The sequence below is a fragment of the Labeo rohita genome, chromosome 12 (assembly GCF_022985175.1).
Source record: "Labeo rohita strain BAU-BD-2019 chromosome 12, IGBB_LRoh.1.0, whole genome shotgun sequence".
In the NCBI taxonomy this organism is placed as follows: Eukaryota; Metazoa; Chordata; class Actinopteri; order Cypriniformes; family Cyprinidae; genus Labeo; species Labeo rohita.
Window position 1 is genome coordinate 11971924 of NC_066880.1, and position 22226 is coordinate 11994149.

Genomic DNA, 22226 nt, shown 5'->3' on the forward strand with positions numbered 1-22226 from the left:
ACTGGCAATGCATTTCACCATGCGCTCGCTCTGCGTATCCGCCTAAAGGATGGAGTGGAAGTGGAGCAGGGAGGCAAAACTGTCCTGTTTAGGACTTCATCTATTGTAGTTTTGTCTTTGTTTACCTATTTAGGCATTAAACTGCTAGCAAATGTTAGAAGTAGCAGTCAGTTACTGACAATTACTAACAAAAGGACATAATTACTATTGGTAAGAGTAGGAATTTAGCAGACAAATATTCACATCATTTTAAAACAGGTTTAGAGGGAGCCAACAACACAACTTTTACGAAAATTAACCGTGGTTTTACTAAAATTTAAAACAAATTAAAAACCATAGTTACTATGGTTAAACCATGGCACAAATTAACACTGGTTTTGCTACACTATATAGTTTCACCATGGTATTTATAGTAAAACTCTGTCTATACAAACGGTAATCAATCAGCCAAAACATGGTTATTATACTTTTACCATAGGCCTAATAATACAATGGTTAATTATCCTTGATCAAGCAAAAACATGTTTAGTTTTAAGATTTTTTTTAAAGACATATTCAAGATGTAGCCATTATTGTAATAATTTTGACATTTAGGAAAGATAACACATGGTCCTAATATAATACTTAATTTTTTCTAAAATAAATGAATATGAATTAAATAAATGTGCAAACAAATTACAATGAGGTGTTATGGTTTGCAAGAAGGTGGAGATGTGTTGATGAAAAAGTGACAGGTACAAGAAAAAAAAAAAGTAGATGATGAGAGATGAGAGAGAGCCAGAGAAAATAAAGAGACTAAAAAGGAAAATGGAAGTTTAAGAGATAATCTTTAATTATTTTGCACAGTCCAAGCCCATGGGTTTAAACTTTTTTATGTGGTGATGATGATAGCCATACAAAAAATATCATTATCCGTGGTTTCAAAATTTGTTGTGGGTGTATGGTATGACCTGGATGAGTGTGAGATTTCCCACCCTGAAATTTTGTCTCAGACCACCTCTGTCACTCAATAATCTGATTGTAGCGGTTAAAGCTCATGGGGGGAAATTGTTCAGTGTGGTGTTTCTTGCAGTATGTCTTTAGGAGACATGAAATATAGCGCACCAGCCGTATGAACCACTTTTATGAACACTTCTGAAGGTTTAACTCCTTGCAATTGCCATTGTACAAACAAGAGTGATCAGCATAGTCTTCACTTGTGAGTAAATGATGACAAAAAATTCATTTTTGTGTGAACTACGCCTTTAAGAACAAGAAGGAGTTTGGTTAGTGAAGCCGTCTTCCAAGCTGTGGATAAACCCGGGGTTCAGTCGGTGACTCAAGGGAGACGGATTTCACGACTGGCTTGCTCAGGGGACAGCGGCCCCTCTCATTTAGGTATTTATCTCTCGAGCATTAGGCTATGTAAGTAAGCTGCACAAAGGAGCTTTCGCCTATTGCTCCAACTAACAGAAGGATTAAGGATTTGATTCATTTTTGTAGTTCTTCCACTCAGTCTCTGAGCGACTGACGTTGATTCAATGCGCTAGGTCCCATCTCTCTTCGCCGGCGTAAATGTCTCCCAAGGGTGACGGGACAACGGATGGAAGGCTGTGGTTTATGGGAGCAGTACATCAGGACCTTGCTGCCAGGATTCGAGGAATGCATGCATATCCGTGCTTAATGACTTTGTGTGTGTGGCTCATGACAGCACAGCGATTATGACTGGATGAATGTGGCAGTTATTGTGGGCAATCAGAGGCAGCCGCAGCATGAATGGGCCAAGCAATGCTGGCAGTAGGGATACGACAGAACCGCTGGATCGACGCCTGGGCCTTTTGTCTCGCAGAGCTGTGTTGCGTTTTTTAAAAATCTCACCCGATCCCACAAAACACTGGGAATTCAAAAGGCCCATAGGAGAGACACTGTACAAAAATCTCGGGTAGGAGTATTATGAACAATTCTGCTTACATTAGCATTTAAAACAATCTTTAAGCGATTCCTCATACTTCATTGTGCCTGCCGCTATGGTGCAGCTGCCAGTAAACAAGGTTTCTGCCCTTATTCACCATGAATTTAAATCACAGGCAGGAATTGGCTAAAACTACCATTCCCTTCATTCTCATTAAGAACTGCTGCACGACCTCTTCGAGAGGAAAAAAAAACAGACATTTCGGCTCATTATTTCCCCACAGATCATGTTTAAATTGCAGCATGAATATATGCAAAAATGCGGCGTTGAAAAATGGAGGCTACTATGTGGCGATTCATCATTTGACAGAAGGTTTTCTGTCACTGTGTTTGATTTCTGTTTTTTCCCCTCTAAGTGTGTCCACTAAAGTAATCTTTCTCGGGCAAGCCGCAGTCTATTTAAAAACCTTAGACCACCTCTGTCAGAAAAGCAATTAAGTGTGAGGGTTTCATTTTAATTTAAATGAGATTATATTACAGTGGCGTGAAAAAGGGGACTATTCAAATGAAAAGAGCATGAGTGTTCTTCTCTTTATCAGGACCAGCAGTTCTGAGGCTTCAGTGGGATAGAAAGGAGAGAAAGAGAAAGAGAGGGAGTGACTGCATTTAGAAAGGCGATTTGCTTGCGCGGTGCTCTGCTGGAGCACACTCCCTTAAAGAGGAGGCATATTGGTGGAAGCCTTCGGATGAATTAATAAAATTTCAGAACTAGAAAAGACAATTATAAGCATCTCCTAGGCATTACACTTGACATAGAAGCATTTCTAAAGCCGGTCTCTGACAAAATCCAGCTTCTCTAGGGGAGCGTCTATTTTCTACAGGCAACTAACAGGCTTTTATGTGCTTTAGATTATAAACTGCTTCACCCTCTTCAATATTGTGGCTGCTCGTATCTTGGGTAATCAAGAGAAAGCTATTTTTGTTGCCGAAACGATGCTGCTACAAAATCTTTTCTCTTTCTGAACAATGAACTGTTTTAGTTGACACAAAACTCGCTTGCTTTTTATCCACGGTTATTATCCGGGTGATTTAATATGTCTTTGTTTGTGGAATCTGTATGATAACATCTTTCTCCTTGTTTCTGTCTTTCTCAACGTCTGTTTAACCACTTTTCTCTTTGTTATTACTCCCTGAAGCAGCAGACGAGCTGGGCATTGAGTTTATGGGTAAGAAAATGTTTTTTTTTTATTATTTCTTTATGCCTTTTCTCCCTCATTAACGTGTACTTGATATGAAATTCTTTGGTAAAGTTCGTAAAATTTGACATTCTGTACTCCATCTAATATACGGGTCAATGATGTGACGCTTACATTTTCTGTCCGCATTTTTTCAGTTAAAAATCGTTTAAATGCATAAAAAAGATGCCACATATAAGTAGTACCTACTTCGCATATGTACCAACTTTTCAAAAAACATTAGTCATTTGTAATTTTTCTGTTACTGAAAGTATCAAAACGTGGTGCGACCGTCCATAACTGTTGTTTTGGAAACATCTTCGAAATTACCATATATTTATTCAGATTAATTTTCTGCACTATTTGGCATGATTTCCAAAGTGTTTTGAAATCCTGTATAAAACTGCAAAGCATTTGTGTTTATATTTTCATCATAATATTCGATAATCTCCATTTTATGAAATATCATGTGGTGCGACCATCAAGAAACTACAATTTTGGGATTTTTATATTGAAATCCATTCAAAGATAGGACCTACAGAAGCATCAAGCAGGTTTATAACTCTCTTTCAAATCTGGAAAAAAATAACCTTTTTAATGGCTGGTATGTAATTACCACATTTGGATGATATGTGGTATGACCTCAAAAAACAATGAATATTAAATTATTTATTTTTATTATAAATTTCATAGTGAATTTTCATGGGAAGCTAGCTTGGTTTGTTTAGGTGGCCAGTTCGGTGCTTGTAAATTTTGACTGAATATGAAAAAATCATGTGGTGCGACCACTGCAGAATATTTTTTATTATAGATATATGTCCCAGATTGGCAGCTTTTGTGCTTTTATATTCAGTTAATGGTTTATATACGTAAAATACTTTATTTTAGTATCATTTGGAATAGATTTTTATGCAATTTGGGTCATTATAGATGGTTTATGTTTAATCTTTGTAAAAATAATTTAGTGCATGCATTTTAGTTACGTAATTATGCATTTATAAGTAATTTATTAATAACTATTTTAATCTATTTTACCAGATTCCACCTAATTTCAGATTTCCTCTCTTTTATGTGGCTGAAATGTGTAACAATGCTACAGTATGCTTAAACGAATGGTATTTTTAAAACATTTTTATCAGTTTTATGCAATTTACAGAAAAATCAGTCTGCTAACTACATTTAAGATGGCAACTGAAATTATAGATTAAAAATAAAACTCAAAATAAATGCCAATACTTTGCTTCTAAACACTTTAATTACTGAGAACATCTAAAGAAATGTTACGCATGTTAAGGAAATTAATTAATTTTCATATTAATCATAGTCGCACCAAATGACATTTTTTAAGGCTATGGCCAATTCATCTTGATGAAAAAACACTAAAATCACTTCATTTAAAATGTTAATATGAATTTATGTGTACACAACATTCTTAATGTTTGAACGACTATAGATGATATTATAAAAATTTGCCTGTCGAAAATCCTTATATGCCACTGACCCATGTATTTAATTTGTAGTTATATTTTACATATTATATTTTATGATTACAAATGGTTTGAAATGAGTTTAAAAACAGGCTCTTTCCGTATAAAATCCTATAAATTTAAACCTTGCATCTTGATGATGTTTGAAAAATAAACACCCACAGGCTTCTCCTCTCGTTCTTGACCAGCATTAATGTATACAAACACACATGATGCTCTCTGTTCCTCACAGAAGCCTAATGTTCTTGAGTTTCCATGGAAACAGAGCAAAAGAAATGTATTGTAAAGGCGCAGGGCAGCATCTGTATGGGCGATGCGGTCTGTGTGGTTTGTGTGCATACATGTGTCTGCCCGCACTCGTCTGCGTATGTTGCTATGTATGTCGGTGTTAATTACTGTGCAGCCCTGAGGTGTGCACCTTGCTGAGGTGGCATGTTGCATAGCAAGTCTCTGGGGATGAGAAATATCACACAGCCCAGAGCTAAATAGATGCCTTTACCCTGACAAACCACGGTATCCACAGACTTAAAGCAGTGTCGACAAACAGGAGCCCGAAAACTGCTGTGAAAATGGATTTTCCACAGGCTTTCTTCCTTTCTGCATCCACACACCCCGCTTGACCGTCCTTTCTCATATGCCTGACAACTGAAAGCATTTCTTTAAGTAAACGAGTGAATCCTGTGAAGTTTTCCATTAGTCGTGCTTCACACGCTCGCCTCAAGATTTCCTCAAAAACTGTCAGAGAAGGAGAGATAGTTAAAGTGGAACTGATATGCATTTCTGCTTCTCGGAATGACTGCCTCAGTGATTTAATCTGGATGGTGAGCGAGTCCAGTTGTGGCCATTACAGAGCGATTTCCACAAGAGAGATCGACGGGAGGGGGGGTGCTGAGTGCACGTGTGCATGAATGGTCAGCTCTGTGTATTTGTGGCATGAGAGAGCATTTCAGTCACGGTGTGTGTTTGTGAGGGAGTCTAGCCATCTGCTCGCATAGACTCTCCACCAAACCCAGGGCTCAGTGTTCTGTGAAGACCAGTCTTTTGGTCCCTGCTGTCCCACTAGCTGTTCTTGGTTTTCCACATGATGATAGACAGTTTCGGATGGCCATTTTCTACCACTGTGCACAAAGATAGATCCATATATATAAATTCTGGTGTAGTACAACTAGCTTTGAAGAACAAAGCTCAGACCGGAATCCCTTGAACACCTTTACAATGAATGGAACTGCAGGATGAGTCATACAGCAAATCTCAACATCCATGTTCTGACATCTAGTGGAACTTTTCCAACATGAGTACTACGTACTAATCAGGTTAAAGGAGAAGTTCACTTCCAGAAAAAAAAATGTACAGATAATTTACTCACCCCCTTGTCATTCAAGATGTTCATGTATTTCTTTCTTCAGGCATTAAGAAATTATGTTTCTTGAGGAAAACATTTGAGGAATATAGTGGACTTCTATGGTGCCTGCAAGTTTGAACTTCCAAAATGCAGTTTAAATGCAGCTTTAAAGGTCTCTAAACGATTCTAGTTGAGGACGAAGGGTCTTATCTAGCGAAACGAAAAAATCAATTTATACATTTTTCAACCTGAAATGCTCATCTTGTCCAGCTCTGCAATGTGCATGCGTAGTCTGTGTAATCTGGGTCAATATAGTTAGGGTATGTCGAAAAACTCCCATCTCATTTTCTCCTCCAAGTTCAAAATCATCCTAGCAGAAGTACTGACCCAGTGTTAACAAAGTGAACGTGCAAAGAAGATCAAACGTCCTTTACAGAAAAAGGTAAAACAGTGATGTAGGATGATTTTGAAGTTGCATGAGAAAATGAGATGGGAGTTTTTTGACACACCCTAACTGTACTGACCCAGATTACACAGACTACACATGCACATCGCAGAGCTAGACGAGCATTTGAGGTTAAAAAGTATAGAAACTGTAATTTTTTTAGAAGATAACTAATCGTTTTGCTAGATAAGACCTTTCTTTCTAGGCTGGGATCATTTAGAGCCCTTTAAAGCTGCATTTTGGAAGTTCAAACTCACAGGCACCATAGAAGTCCACTATATGGAGAAAAAATTCTAAAATATTTTCCTTAAAAAAACAATTTTTTTACGACTAAAGAAAGGAAAGCATGAACATCTTGGATGACAAGGGGGTGAGATATTTATCAGTAAATTTTGGTTCTGGAAGTGAACTTCTCCTTTAAGATCATTTAGATATTCATTGAGAATGCTTCATAAAATCCAATAAATGAAAGCGTCATTTTGGTAAAGACAAACTACAAATAGAAGAACATTTATTATTTTAAAGAGAACATCGGATGCCCATTTTTCAAGTTGGTATGATTCTAGGGTCTTCATGAAATGTCTGCAACATACTTCGGGTAAAATTTCTCAACAGTCGCGTAAAACACCGACCTATTTCAGTGCATGTCTCTTTAAATGATCATGAGCTACTGCTCACTCCACCCCCTCATCCGTTTTTTGTGTATTCTGCGCCGCATCACCATCTAAAGCAAAACTAATCCACTGCGTCCTCAGTGGCTATGATGTCGGTAAAAATGAAGCCTCTTATGTTCACTTTTACATCCAACTATAAAACACCAGCATTGCTTACAAGACATTAGAAATATGCTAATAAAGGAAAAGTCCATCAGCGGTCGTGGGCGGGGCTTGAGCAGTATGGCATCATATTGGCCAGAAAATCAAAATGGCTTGATAATTGAGACTGTTAAGGTTTTTGAGATTAAAAAAATGGAGTAAATGATTTTTTGTCATTGCAGGGTGGTTGTGTCCACACACTGCTAAGACACATTTAAATACAAACACCATGTAAAAGTGAATTTTGCATCCGATGTCCACCTTTAAAATGCTAACTTTACAAGGTGTCAGGTAAATTCTTGTAATTCACTTCCTGTAATTCCAATTCAAATTTCAGTTCAGACGTACTAGTAGCCTATAAACTGGTCATTAGGCATTCTTTCTTCAAGCGCAATTCAAGCCTGTCTGACCTCTGACACGTACAAATGTCTAGCTGACAGCTCTCTGCATGTTTCTCTGCTTTCTGTCCCTGATCATTAAATCAAACGTGATTGTGTGCACATGCTTGCATGCTAGTTAAATATGCCAAAATGATAGAATTGGCCGATTAGTTTTGAGACGGTCCCTTTCCAATCTTGCACTGGGAATGTTTCCATTATTGTGACACTGAATTTTTCTGTACAACTTATAAGAGCCAATTAGCTACACAAGATTCTTTTGTTCAATCAAGACTGGCATAGTGATGACTGTGAATAAAGCCTGAAGATGAGTGTGTGCTGTCCTTGTCTGTCTTTTCAGAGAGTGCAGAAACCTATCAGAGACAGATATTGTCGATCTTCAGCATAGCCATGGGGATCAGCTTGCTGGGAATGGCTTGCATGGCTCTTTACTGCAAGAACAAGTGAGTCCAAATCATCCTTGGAAGCTGGAATGATATTGTTTCAACATAAGTCTGAATGTATTTGTTTTCTGAAGGCAATATAAATAATATATTAAAAGACAAGTAAAAATTAATTAAAATTGCAATTCGTACATACAACGGCTAATGCCTCTTCTTTGATTTATTATTTAAAAACTGAAATTCTTGAAGAGAAAGCATTGTTTAGAAGATAGATTTCTTAGAAAATAAACATGTTAACAATTCTACTTCACTGGTTATTAACATGTCATGGTCTCATGAAATAATGAATTATTTAAATATTTTCATGACAAGGTAAGGTTAGGTTGTAAAATGTCACGATGCAACTCCCCCAAAACATAGTATTTTTTAAATGAATTTTTAAATGAAAACTTTTTGCTTAAAAACATAATGTGTTCACTCATTTTTTCAGGACATAAAGTCTTCTACACACTGCAAGATTGGTATCATGAAACAGTCGTAGTGATTTCTGTGATTACGGCTCTTAAACGGTGGTCCTATGTCGTACAGTGAGAGAGATTCAAAGATTCTTGCAACCAAAGATAGCCTACGATAATTTTCTGACAGTGTCAGAAATTCAGCATGACCATCGCACAGTGTGTTTGCTGCTACAACCCACGTTTACTCACCAGCCAATAAAAATGCAACATGAAATGGCATGTTATTAATGCAACAGTTCTAAAACCTCAAACTCAAACAAAATGTAAATTACATTTTGTGATTTAAAAATGTATTAACACCTTGCAGGAGACAAAGAGAGAAGCATCGAGCCCATCTGACCGAAATTCGCAACTTGAGGGACTGTACTGTCAACGCCTCGGGTCTCATGTCTAAATCCAGCCCCAGACTCGAGAGCTCTCTCCAGCTTCAAAAGGTGACGTCTCACAGCTGCCATTTGTTTATGTCCCAGAGAGCAAATCTGCATTAAGTCCACATTTGTGCTGACAATGCACATAATGATCGCTTGTCCAAAAAAAACAAATAAATAAAACAAGATCTCACACTCATGCGTATACCAAATATATACATGTAAAGTTGGAAATCAAGCCACCCACATGAGCTGTTATGGAGATTCAAATAAAGTCCCCTGTGCATAACAGTCACCAGTAATGAATACAATTGGCCAGCAGGCAGTTGGAGGAATGATGCCCTCCACGGCTTTACTGCTTTCCCACCTGCTCCGAAGATCCCTCAAGCTGACAGAAATAACACTGCATGCAGCTCGGGGAGTAAACACTGCATCTATCTGATGCAACAGTCAAAGGCAGCCAGCCACCTAGCTGATGAAGAACAGGATGAATAGAGTTACATTATCCAAACTGGAAGATCAGTCTCTCTCTGCTGCCACTTGGCGGCTCATTCTCATCCCATACACAAATGTTGATGGCTCACGTTACCATGTGTGCCATCAGGTCCAATGAGAGTGAGGAATCAAGTTTAAATTATTCCCAATGGTGTACATTCACATTTTCTTGCAGATGCTTTCGTACAAAGTCATTTATATGAAAATGCATATAGTGCGGAAATGACACAGGGTGCAGCATATCAGATCAGTGTCACTCTTGCTAATCCAAGCATGCACTGCAAACCTTTAATTGGACCGCTTATATAATCGTCACCAAAATCTGCTGAGCTAGTAGCAGACGACTATAAAAGTAATTTAGGAAGAGGCTGAGAGGGGGAGCTCCAGTCTTTTGTTCAGACTTGACTTGGATTTTGCATGTTTCACTCCTCCTTCAGAAAGTTTTTTTTTTTTTTTTTTTACAATTACAGCAGCAAGCGCTGCTGTTCTGCTTCTCCTCCTCTGAGTTTTCTCACCCTGCTGAGGCGATGAAAGGGTGGTCAGAAATCATCCAATTTTCTTGTTGGAGAGAAGAACAATGCTAACAGGTCCCCAAGGAAGCAGCAGTGTTAGAAGGACATGCTTTTTCAGCTGCAAGGCCCCAAACTAGTTTAAAGTCAAACTCAATCGTTTTAATGATGTTCCACAAGACAGGGAGAGGGAGGGAGATTTCGCTAACTGGAATAACTGCATTATCGACTGTCTTTTCCAGCTCTGGCGACATTGGGGGGGCTTGGGATACTTATTGCAGACTTGCTGGGTTGTTGTAAGATAATGGCTTTAATTTTAAGAAGGGACTGAAAAAATAGTTTAGGAATTCATTAATGTAATCTTGTCAGAGATTAATTCCTGACTGGGGAAGTCGAAAGGAAGAATAATCAGAGTGTGTCTCGCTTAATCTGCAGTTTAAATGTAAAGCCTAATTAAGTGGCTTTCCCTCACTGAGGGGCCTGTATATCGCAAAGTGAACATCTCTATACTGGAGTTCATGATCCTTTTATTTTGTCTTTGGCCTGTGTGTGTGTGTTCCTCCATTTACTTGTCTGTACAAGTAAAGGGAAGTGAGTTGAGATGCTGTACACCACTAAGAAAACACAAGAGCAATCGTAGATGTCTTTTACGGCTGGTTGTGTCCACGCCACTTCATGAAATAGCTTGCAGCAGCGATGTATGTAATACAGAGGAAGCATCTCTAATTTCTGAGTAAGAGTTTTCATTTTGTTAGTGTGTGTTATACCGAGTGGCAATCCAGCGCTGGAATTAGATTTTAATGTTTTGCTGAGTGTTTGCTGCGGTTGTTATCATTGGCGGAAAGCGACAGTGTTCTCATGGCTCCCAGATGCACGCAGCTCGCTATCCGTTCTAGTTAAGTCATGAAACAAAATCAAACAAATGCGCTCCCATTACTATTCAAAAGTGAAAGAAAGAGTGCATATTTTTATTCAGCAAGGAAGCATTAAACTGATCCAAAGTGACAGTGAAGACATTTATAATGTTACAAAAGATTTATATTTCAAATAAATTATTTTCCTTGGAGCTTTCTTTTCAGCAAAGATTCCAAAACAACATGGATCATGGTTTCCACAAAAATTTTAAGTAGTACAACTGTTAAGAATCATACGAAATGTTTCCTTAGCACCAAATCAGCTTATTAGAATGATTTCTGAAGGATTATGTGACACAGGTGTAATGGCTGTGGAATAAAAATGTACAGATAATGTACTCACCCCCTTGTCATCCAAGGTGTTCATGTCTGTCTTTCTTCATTTGTAAAGAAATTATGTTTTTTTGAGGAAAACATTTCAGGATTTTTCTCCATATAATGAACTGATATGGTGCCCTGAGCTTTAACTTCCAAAATGCAGTTTAAATGCGGTTGTAAAAAATACATTTTAATGACTTTTTAATCTCAAACGCTCGTCTTGTATTACTCTGCCTGAACTCTGTGTATTCTGTCTCAAGACAGTTAGTGTATGTCGAAAAAGTCCAATCATATTTTCTCCCTCAACTTCAAAAATCAATTAAAAATCATCCTACATCGCTGCAGAAGTACCGACCCAGTCTTTGCAAAGTGAACATGCAAAAAACATCAAACACCCCTAACAAAAAAGGTAAAAAAGTGATATAGGGCAATTTTGAAGTTGACAGAGAACATGAGGCGTTTTTTCGACATACCCGAACTGTCATGAACCGGAAAAAACAGAGTTCAGGCAGAGTAAGACAAGAGGAGCGCTTGACATTAAAAAGTATATAAACTGTATTATTTTTATGAAAATAACTGATCGTTTCGATAGATAAGACCCCTCTTCCTCGGCTGGGATTGTTTACAACTGCATTTGGGATCGTTTGAAGCCACATTTAAACTACACTTTGGAAGTTCAAACTCGGGGCACCATTGAAATCCACTATACGGAGAAAAAACCTCAAATGTTTTCCTCAAAAAACATAATTTCTTTACGACTGAGGGAAGAAAGACATGAACATCTTGGATGACAAGGGGGTGAGTACATTATCTGTCAATTTTTGTTCTGGAAGTGGACTTTATTAATTTATTAATTTTTACAGTATTTTTGATCAAATAAATGCAGCCCTGCTGAGCATAAAATGCTTTTTTTCAAAAATATGCTTCTTTAATAAATTATACCAAACCTAGACTTCTAAATGGTAGTTTATATCCCCTGCAGCTCAGCTGCAATTCAGATTTTTTTTTATATAATTAAAATATATCATGACGAACCCCAAACCAAATGTGAAAAAATCTTTCTGCTGGACCAAAAATTCATATTCAAGCCTCATTTGCTGTTTCCTGCATTCATCCACTGACCTACAAAATCATGACCCGACAGTAGCAGATACTGGAATGAAGTTGTCAAATTAAATGTCACAGAATTATTCAGGCAAGTGAACTTGGTTAGAAAGAGTGATTTCTCCCTCAACCCAGTGTGTAATGATAACTTAAAGGATTAGTTCACTTACAGAATAAAAATTTCCTGATAATTTACTCACCAGTATGTCATCCAAGATGTTTAGGTCTTTCTTTCTTCATATACTTTTGTAACCACAAATGCTCGTCTTGCACTAGCTCTGACTTAATTACATATTATGTAATCATGTTGGAAAGGTCATGCGTGGTTAGCTCTTTGTCTGTGTATTCAATAAGGTAGGGTAGGGCAAAAAAACTCCATCTCATTTTCTCCTCCAACCTCAAAATCGTCCGACATTGTTGTTTTACCTTTCTTTTGTAAAGGGCGTTTGACTTTCTGTACATGTTCGCTTTGTAAACACTTAGTTGGTACTTCCACCTACGTGATTACATGTGTGAATGAGGTTGAGCTAGTTCAAGATGAGCATTTGTGGTTAAAAAAAGTTTTGCTAGATAAGACCCTTATTCCTCGGCTGGGATCGTGTAGAGCCCTTTGAAGCTGCATTGAAACTGGAATTTGGACCTTCAACCTGCTGACCCCAATTGAAGTCCACTATGTGGAGAACAATCCTGGCATGTCTTCCTCAAAAACCTTAATTTTCTTTCAACTGAAGAAAAAAAGACAACATTTGAACATTTTGGATGACTCTGTTGAAAAAAAAAAACAGCCTATGCTGGTTAGGTATGTTTTGAAGCATGGCTACTGGTTTAAGATGGTCCTTAGCTGGTCATGAGCTGGTTTAAGCTGGTCCATGGTTTAAGGACCATCTTAAACCAGCTCAAACCAGCAGCCATGCTTCAAACATATCTTCACTTTCAAATTTGACTAGGGCATAAACAAATGCTGTACTACAGACCTGATCTGTTTAATTAAAAAAATAACAGAGTTTTGAGATTTGGCATCCTAATTAATATTCATAAGCTTAGCTGCTACCATATCATGACATCGCAGCCATCACTTCTGTGCATCCACACATCTAACTTTCTCACTCTCACTTTGGTAACACCCATAAAAGATTGACACATGGATGGAAATGACATGAGTCATACATGCATAGAAATTATCATCAGTGAGGTCATCTGCTATTTAAATTTGTTCGTCTAAATAATAACTTTTAATTCCTGTTCGTTTCTACAGAGCAGAAGAGCCCATGGTTTCTCCTCTCCGCAGGCGGCCAGCATAGTTCTCAGCAGCTCTAAAGTTTCCCTACCAAATCACAATCGCAGTCTCTCCATGGGGAAGCGCTGCAGGTACTTTCCCAGAGCTTCACATCTATTGTAAAACTTCTGACACTCGGTCCCTCTTCCCAGAAGTGAAAGCAACGGAGGAAGAAATTTAATCAGCACTCAATATGGCACCATATGTTAACGTCAAAAATGAACCACTTCAAAGAATTATAATAATTGTAATTGGTAGCAACCAGATAATTTACATTTTCGAATTATGGTGGAATAATTATATCCACAATAGTAATTTACAAGCATTGATTTACAGAGAGAATCTAACAACAGGGCCTGAATTAATTATCTTAAATTCTAGCATTAGAGCAGCCATGTGCTAAGTCTCTATGATCTTTGTCTCCTCTCACTTTTATCTCTTTCTACAGAAGCTGCTCCTTTTCCTCAAGCCCTGCCCTAAAACACAAGGTAACCAATTATCGAGCTGTCTCAAAGTGGACCCCGCCCATCTCTAGAGCAGGCCATCATCTCAGTGGAGGATCTCGAGATTCTCTTCATTCCTATAAGCATCTCCAGGAAGTGGAGGTCAATGAGGTGATGCCACAATCTTTGAGAAGGTGAGCAATAAAATGCAACAAAATGCGACAAACAAACCTGCAATGATTTCTCTTTTCCCCCCAAGATCTAACTACACTTCTCAGACACTTCTTAAACACTTAACATATGTTTGTTTAACTACTGGCAATTCTATGCCCCAGGAGTTGTTGTTTTTTTAATCCAAACTGACAGATTTTAACTTTTTAATGACTTTTTTATTTTATGACAGTCATTATAACTCTCTTGAGAACTTTTTTCAGTGCTTTCATCATTTATATTTGCAATTCAAATGTGTTTATGAAGATATTATTTGAGGGTTTTTACTCTTGTTTCAGACTTTCGAAAACAAAAATATTAATCACATTTTTTGATTAACTCCACACTATTTATTTTGTGAAAATGTCTTCCAGAAATTGTCATGTCCACCATAGGAACAATTTTACTATTTTTAATCAAAAATTAGTGAGTGCTTAACAGTGTTGGGGGTAACGCATTACAAGGAACGCAAGTTACATAATCAGATTACTTTTTTTTCAAGTAACTAGAAAACGCATTGCTTTTGAATGTTTAAGAAAATATCTGAGTTACTTTTTCAAATAAGTAACGCCAGTATTTTTTTTAAGCATTTATTGACTGACAAGTCTCCTGTTGTGCATTAATTCATCTCACTCACAAAAAAACATATTCAGTATTTCTCAAAATTAATAAAAAACAGTGAAATGGAAACTCAGAATTTGACACAAACCTGCAATAACTAAATATGTTGAATAATACAAATGTGAACCTGGACCACAAAACCAGTCATAAGGGTTAATTTTTTTTTAAACTGAGATTTACACATCATATATATGAATAAATAAGATTTCCATTGATGTATGGTTTGTTAGGATAGGACAATATTTGTCAGAAAAAATCTGGAATCTGAGAGTGCAAAAAAAAAATCGAAATGTTGTGAAAATCGCCTTTAAAGTTGTCCAAATTAAGTTCTTAGCAATGTATATTACTAATCAAAAATTAGGTTTTGCTGTATTTACAGTAAGAAATGTACAAAATATCTTCATGGAACATGATCTTTACTTAATATCATCTTCATCAATATCATTGTTGGCATAAAAGAAAAATCAATAATTTTGACCCCTACACTTTTACTACTGGTTTTGTGGTCCAGGATCACAGATATTCTTTATGTATTTAATCCCACTTTATTAACCAATGTCTTTGCTGCTGACCGGTCCTTTGATGATCCAATTCAACCATACTAATAAGCAAACATTTGTGCTTTATTTTTGAGTGTTCTTCTCCTGGGGAAATTTACTTTTCTTTTAGCCTGAGGTGCATTTATTTCACTTTTGGTGTGAAAGGGCTTTTACATTTGCCAAAATTAGAAATATTTATATATTAGAAACAAACAAGCAAGCCTTTCCAGATCTAAAAAGTAATACAAAAGTAAAGTAACACATTACTTTCCATAAAAAGTAACTAAGTAACGTAAACAGTTACTTTTTTAGGGAGTAACGGAAAATTGTAATGCTTTACTTTGACTTTGTTTTTTTTTTTTACATAAATTTCCCCATCGGCATCAATAGCCTTGTGGGTAGCACGCTAACATATATCGGCGTTGCGCTGCGGATGTCCCAAGTTCGAATCCTGGCTCATGGACCTTTCCCGATCCCACCCCCTTCTCTCTCTCCCACTTCGCTTCCTGTCCAACTACACTGTCCTATCGAAATAAAGGCATAAAAACGCCAAAAATAAATATCACTTATTTAACAGAACATTTGTTTTTTAATTTGATCAAAATGTACAAAATAAAACAAACTGTGTCAATTTATAAATGTTTATAGGCTATATAAGGCTAGCTGCAAAGAATAAATAAGTATATGATTTCCATCACTATCATTTTTGTCATTATTTAAAATGCAGTGGAAATGACTCTTGTTGGATCATGTTCTTTTCAAAAGTTTGAGTCAAGGGGGATTTTTTTCTTAATTTTTGAAAGAAATTAATACTTTTATTCATCAAGGAAATTCAAAAGTAACATCAAAAACATTAATAATGTTACAAATTTTTAAAGATTTTTAGTTTTCTCTTCATCATAGAATCCTTAAAAAAATGATCATAGCACAACCAAATTAGCATATTAGAACATTTTCTTCATGAAGTTGCTGAAAATTAAACTGGGCCATTACAGAAATAAATTCTTTTTTAATACAAATTCAAATTGAAAACAATTATTTTAAATGGCAATAATAATATATGACAATATAACAGTTTAACTGTTTGCTAATGAAGGAAATGCAGCCGCGGTGGGTATAAGAGCCTATTTTCAAAAGCATTACAAAATCTTACCAATCCCAAACTTTTGGAAAACTATTTGACATTGTTAGTAGACAAATCAAGTCAGGTTCACGGACCAGAATTGAAGAAAGCCCCATATATGTTGAGGTTAAACACCATATCCGCTGAATTATTCTGTATTGAACTGGTCTACTACCAGATCCAGAGTCAAATGAGATTTCTAAGGAACGTATAATATAGTGTCAGGGAGTGAAACTGGATTTCATTGACAGGGCCCATGGCAGGAATAATGTCCTTCGGTTAAGTAGGGTGTATGTGTGCAAGTAGCACTTACTCTTGAATATCCAAGCAATGTTCTCATTACCATGCCAACTTGATCCAGCTTCACAGTGACTTGTAAACTCCACTCTCTGCCAAACTCTCTCTATTTGACCTATTTCCATAATTTACATTCTTAAACAGTGCAGCTTTGAGCTTGGAGACTCATTTAAGGTCTGTGATCGAGCACATACGTGCTAACACGCTTACAGAAGGGGGTTTTTCTTTTTCCCAGTGTGTCAGCAGCGGGGCAGTCTGTGTTTTTTGTCAACTGTGCTGGATTAGCTCGACTTTTGCTTAATTAATTTAAGCTCATGTCTGAAAGCACAACCAACGGGTAAACCCCTCTATAGGGGTCCACACTATTCAGCTATTGTTATTATTGTTCGTGATTAATTAAATATTGATAAGCCTCTCTGAACCTTTCTCAGGCCAGTCTTAGCCGGCCCGAAGAGAGACAGACTGGGGCTGAACTGACCTATTTCTAGACTTAACAGCTTTAAAACACCAACACCATCCCCGAACCTCTCTCTTGTTGCCATGGAGACACCCTCCAGTCTAATGGAGAAAAAAAAAAGAAGTGAGGAGAGGGGGGAAAGAGAGAGAGAGATGGGCACACGGTGCTCGCTTATCCCCCCTCACTATGACAGCAGGACCCCCACAGAATTTTGTCAGTTTTATGAAAAAAAACAGAACCCTCTGCAAAGGCACATATTTACCTGTCAGAGATGAAATATGGATTGAAACCGTGTGTGCCATCGGTGCGGTTATATTTAGATATTGTTTTGATTTGCTGCGATCTGCCGGATTAACCTGCAGCTAGAATACACTTTTAATACCCGTGCATTGTGTTATAGGGCTCAATTATTTAAGCTTTGTTATTTAACACTCTTTGATGTCAGACAATAACTCAGTGGTTAGATGAGCTGGGGTTTCTGGGAAGTGACAAAACATAGCATTTTTATGTGTCTGATGCTTTTATATTCACTTTTTACCAGAAGCAAGAATGATTTGGTGCTCTGCACAGCTGTATTTAAATGTCATCATGTCAAGGTTTCGATAAGAGGGCGATAACTGTGCCACATTGAGAAACCCACAACATTTCCTATGATTTTACATCTGACAAACCCTAGATAACCCGCTTGGGTCATGTCGCAAGATCTGAGTGTTACACCACTGCAGTCTCTCAGCGAAATACCAAACAATTTTTGTGGTTTGTCACCACAAGGTTTGCTGGATTCGATAAGCAGTCCCCTCCTGCAGATCAAAACCACAGCTAAATGAAGTAGCGTGGTCTTCATAAACTCATGGGTCTGGGTGAAGGATGCACAAGCTTTGATGGGAATGGCTTAAATCTGACAGTCATCAGATGAGAGAACAAGCTCAGTGTAAAATGCGGACGGAACCGCGGAATCCAGTCATAAAAATGGAATTTACTGTATAACACGAAATGTCATGGAATTTGTCAAAGTTTGGATGAATTCTTCAAAAGTAGATCAGTACACTTAAAACAAGTTGCAATTTGGACTAATCTCTGTAAATATTAAGCTATAAAAAAGACTATTTAAATATGAATCCTGCATGTTCTTCGAGTCTCGGTGTGAATGAATGGTGCAGTTTTGTTTACTGCACACTTTGTGAAGTGCACGTAATGCTTGCAACGTTTTCAGGATCTGCCATCTCACTAAATGAGGACATAATATATAAACTGTTCTGAGAGTCACCTCATGAGCATTTTGCCACTTGATTTGAGTAAAACTATCATATATCATATACACACAGAAACTTAAAGGGTTACTCCACCCCAAAATGAAAATTGTGTCATTAATCACTTACCCCCATGTCGATATTTTGGATTAAAACCCGGGAGTTTTGTGACTGTCCCATTGACTGCTAAGTAAATATCACTGTCAGGGCCCAGAAAAGTATGAAAGACGTCATCAAAATAGTCCATCTGCCATCAGTGGTTCAAGCATAATTTTACGAAGCTACGCGAATTCTTTTTTCAATGCAAAGAAAACAAAAATAACGACTTTATTCAACAGTGTGTCTCCTCCGTGTCTCCGTAGCACCATTTTGGAGAGTAGGGACTTTAAGCAACAGCTTCCAATGGAACGGCTACGATGACCGGAAGTAGGCTGTAACCCCGCCGTAGCCGAGAATGTAAAAATCATTAAGCAACTAGGTGCTGATGCCAACAGCAGACATATCTTTGTACAAATGAAAACATCGTTAAAATTGGCTTAAGTTTAAAACATATCAACACAGATTAAATGAAAGACTAATGGTAGAATCGTATACTGATGGAATTACAGTGGTATATACTATAAAATGTAACATTTATATACCTAATCTGTGACTTTGTAAAGACTATGGCAAACCAGACTATGGCAAACTGTTCTCCCGTAGTAGACGGCTACAGTAGAACGTCAAGAAGTGGCAGTTAAAGTTTTGAACGCGCAATATGACGTCAGAATGCCGCTGACGTTCCATCCGTGGCTGCTGCTTAAAGTCCCTAGTATCCAAACAGCGTACGCTGTTCTATCAGCCACACTACATGGATCACTGATCTAACGACTGGATCGCTCATTGCGTTCTAAACTGCCGTCAGGCAGTGAAGCCACGGGAAGTGTTCAATCCGCCATTTTACTATTCCCTACCGGCAGAGAGCACCATTGACTCACAGCTAACTCGCTGACCCAAAATCACCCGATTTTAAGCGTATCAGTCACACAGGACTAGTTTTTATGATATGTGTACGTAAATTAATTTTTACTTAAAATCTTATCTGCCGTATTTATCGTCTTTTGGAGCAGGATAAGCGATGTTTGGGAATCGTTCAGGTGGGTGTGTCAGCTGCGCACTTAACGACACAGTTCTGATCTAACACAAAATATATTTCTTAACGTAAGAAATTATGCAGGAAATTGTAAACATGAACATATATCTGGAATTAGTATCTGAAATTGATTCGAATATACAATAAATAATACAGTACTAGCCTGTTATATTGCTCTGTGTTGTATTGAAATTCAAATCTTCGAAATAAAGCTTGATGTCTTTAAATCTTGTCTTTAAAATATCTTTATTTCTCCAAGTTACGATGTGCATATTTTAATGTCCCTAAGTGAGCAACATCTATTTAAAACTCTTAAAGATCGCGCAAATTCTATTATATTAAGTGCCTTAAATTACATTTATCTGACTATAACACTACCTGATTTTGCTCAATTTCGTCAATGAAAATACTCTGAAACAAAGTCACTACTAAGCCGCATCTCTATTCAAACACAGCTGTTCCGTTTATGAATGAACGGGCGTTTTTAAACGAATCTGAGTCATTGATTCAATTACCCATTCCTAAAGAGTCGCTTCATTCCTGAATAAATGATTCAGTGATAAAATCAATGACTTAACGGCATCTGCTGACAGTTTTAGTTTCATTTTTAACGTTTCATTTTCATTTTATCTTTTTAGTTATTTAAATCATTTAATATTCCTATATTTAAAATGTTATATTTAACATTTTTGCATTATTAACGTTTATTATTAACATTTATCTCAACATGAATGTTATGTAGGCTGAATTAAACGTTTAAATCATTACCTGCTTCAAAATGATGTTAACGAAATCATTGTTGAAACGTGCATTCAGCCTGTAACGTTACGAATAAAAACACTATAACAAAGCAGCATAAACAATTATTAACTGTACAAGGCTAATTATATGTATACAAAGCATAAATCTAAAAAAAGTTTTCAGAATGAGCATTTTGTCATTTGTAAACATGGTGAACATCCGATGTTTATCATGTTCATATGATGTTCGCTACTGCAATGTATATGAACGTAACTTTTTAATAAGCAGAGGGAATTCCGGACATTAAACAATAACCGTTTACATGCTTAGGACGTTTGCGTTGTGAGAATGTACAGTGAGACGTCAGATATGAAAACGCTGACTGGTTAGGTGATGTTTTCCCATTAAAGTCGTATTATTTCCTATTCATTCAATAGAATGTTGGCGAATACTAGGGAATAACAATATGGCGGCGCAGTGGCTTCACTTCTGTGACGTCATGAGCTATCCAGTTCTCTATTATAGATCAGTGACATGGATACGTTTTCTACGTTTATTTACGCTTTGATTCAAACAAAAACAGCATATCTGCATGACGCATCTGACACAGAACAGCGTACGCACAGTGGATACTCTCCAAAATAGCGCTGCGGTGACGCGGATGAGACGAATTGTTGAATAAAGTCATTATTTTTGTTTTCTTTCCGTACAAAAAGTATTCTCGTCGCTTCGTAAAATTAAGCTTGAACCACTGATGTCAGATGGACTATTTTGACGACGTCTTTCACAGTTTTCTGGGCCTTGACAGTGGTATTTACTCAGCAGTCAATGGGACAGTCCCAAACCTCCCAGTTTTCATCCAAAATATCTTAAATTGTGTTCCGAAGACAAACAAAGTTTTTAGGGGTTTGGAACAACATGGGGGTAAGTGACAAAATGTTCATTTTGGGGTGGAGTAACTCTTTAAGGTCCTCATGGTAACTTGCCAAAATAAATGTTCGGTTTAACTTGAAGAAATTGTCAGAAATGTATTAATGTGGTGCAGCAGAATATGTATACTACTATTACTACTACTACTACTTTTAATTTTTAAAGCTTAATAATCACACAATAGGCTATTTCCTTCTGTTTCAATTTAAAAAATATAAAGGCTCATATAAAGGGCTATTGTAAAAATAAGTTTTAATAAATGTAGTTGTTTTTATGCATTCAAATAATCAGACATGTTTAAACAATATTAATATTTTGTAACAAAGAACATGAAAAAATACAGCATTCATTTAATTTGCCCCTAACAATGTTTTTTTTTTTTTTTTACTTTTCATAATTGATGTTAAATTGCATAAGTTTAAATCATGATTAGGCATACTTTTGGATTAATAAAATGTAATTTAACCATTTAAAAAGGTACTATTACTACTAAAATACTTAAAACCATTTTTAAAGAATAATCACACAATAGCCTATTTCTTTCATGTTTTAATTTTAATTGTAAACCCCTTTGTTTGCCCAAAAATAAAGTGTTTAACTTTAATTTGATTCAATTAATGTTTTATGCCCTCATTTGATAATCAGAAAAAAATAAAATGCACAACTTCCTAAAAAAAACTTCCTCAGGGCAATTGTAAAAATACATTTTAATAAATTAAGTTGTTTTTATGTGTTCAAAAAGACATGCTAAAAACAATATCCGGTAACAAAGAACGTGGGAAAAAATTAAAAATTTCATATGCACCTAAAAATGTAATCTTTGTTAAACTTTCAATAAATTGATGTTAAATTGTATTAGTTTCATGATTTTAAACATGATTTCATGACTAGGCATGCTTTTTGATTAATACAATTTAATTTAACCATTAAAAAGGTACTACTACCACTAAACTTAAAACATTTTTTTTACATAATAATCACACAAC

General features: G+C 36.6%; 1 protein-coding gene across 2 annotated transcripts in view; it reads left to right on the forward strand.

Moving 5' to 3' along the window:
* nrg3b (neuregulin 3b) overlaps positions 1–22226 on the forward strand; it is a 172307-nt gene that overhangs the window by 147854 nt on the left and 2227 nt on the right. Inside the window, exons 4-8 of one of the 2 annotated variants that reach the window (XM_051124432.1) lie at positions 3087–3116; positions 7953–8055; positions 8821–8947; positions 13477–13589; positions 13946–14134. In XM_051124432.1, the coding sequence (XP_050980389.1) occupies positions 3087–3116; positions 7953–8055; positions 8821–8947; positions 13477–13589; positions 13946–14134 (562 nt within the window). The remainder of the gene's footprint in view (positions 1–3086; positions 3117–7952; positions 8056–8820; positions 8948–13476; positions 13590–13945; positions 14135–22226) is intronic. The other variant, XM_051124433.1, reaches the window with a different exon arrangement.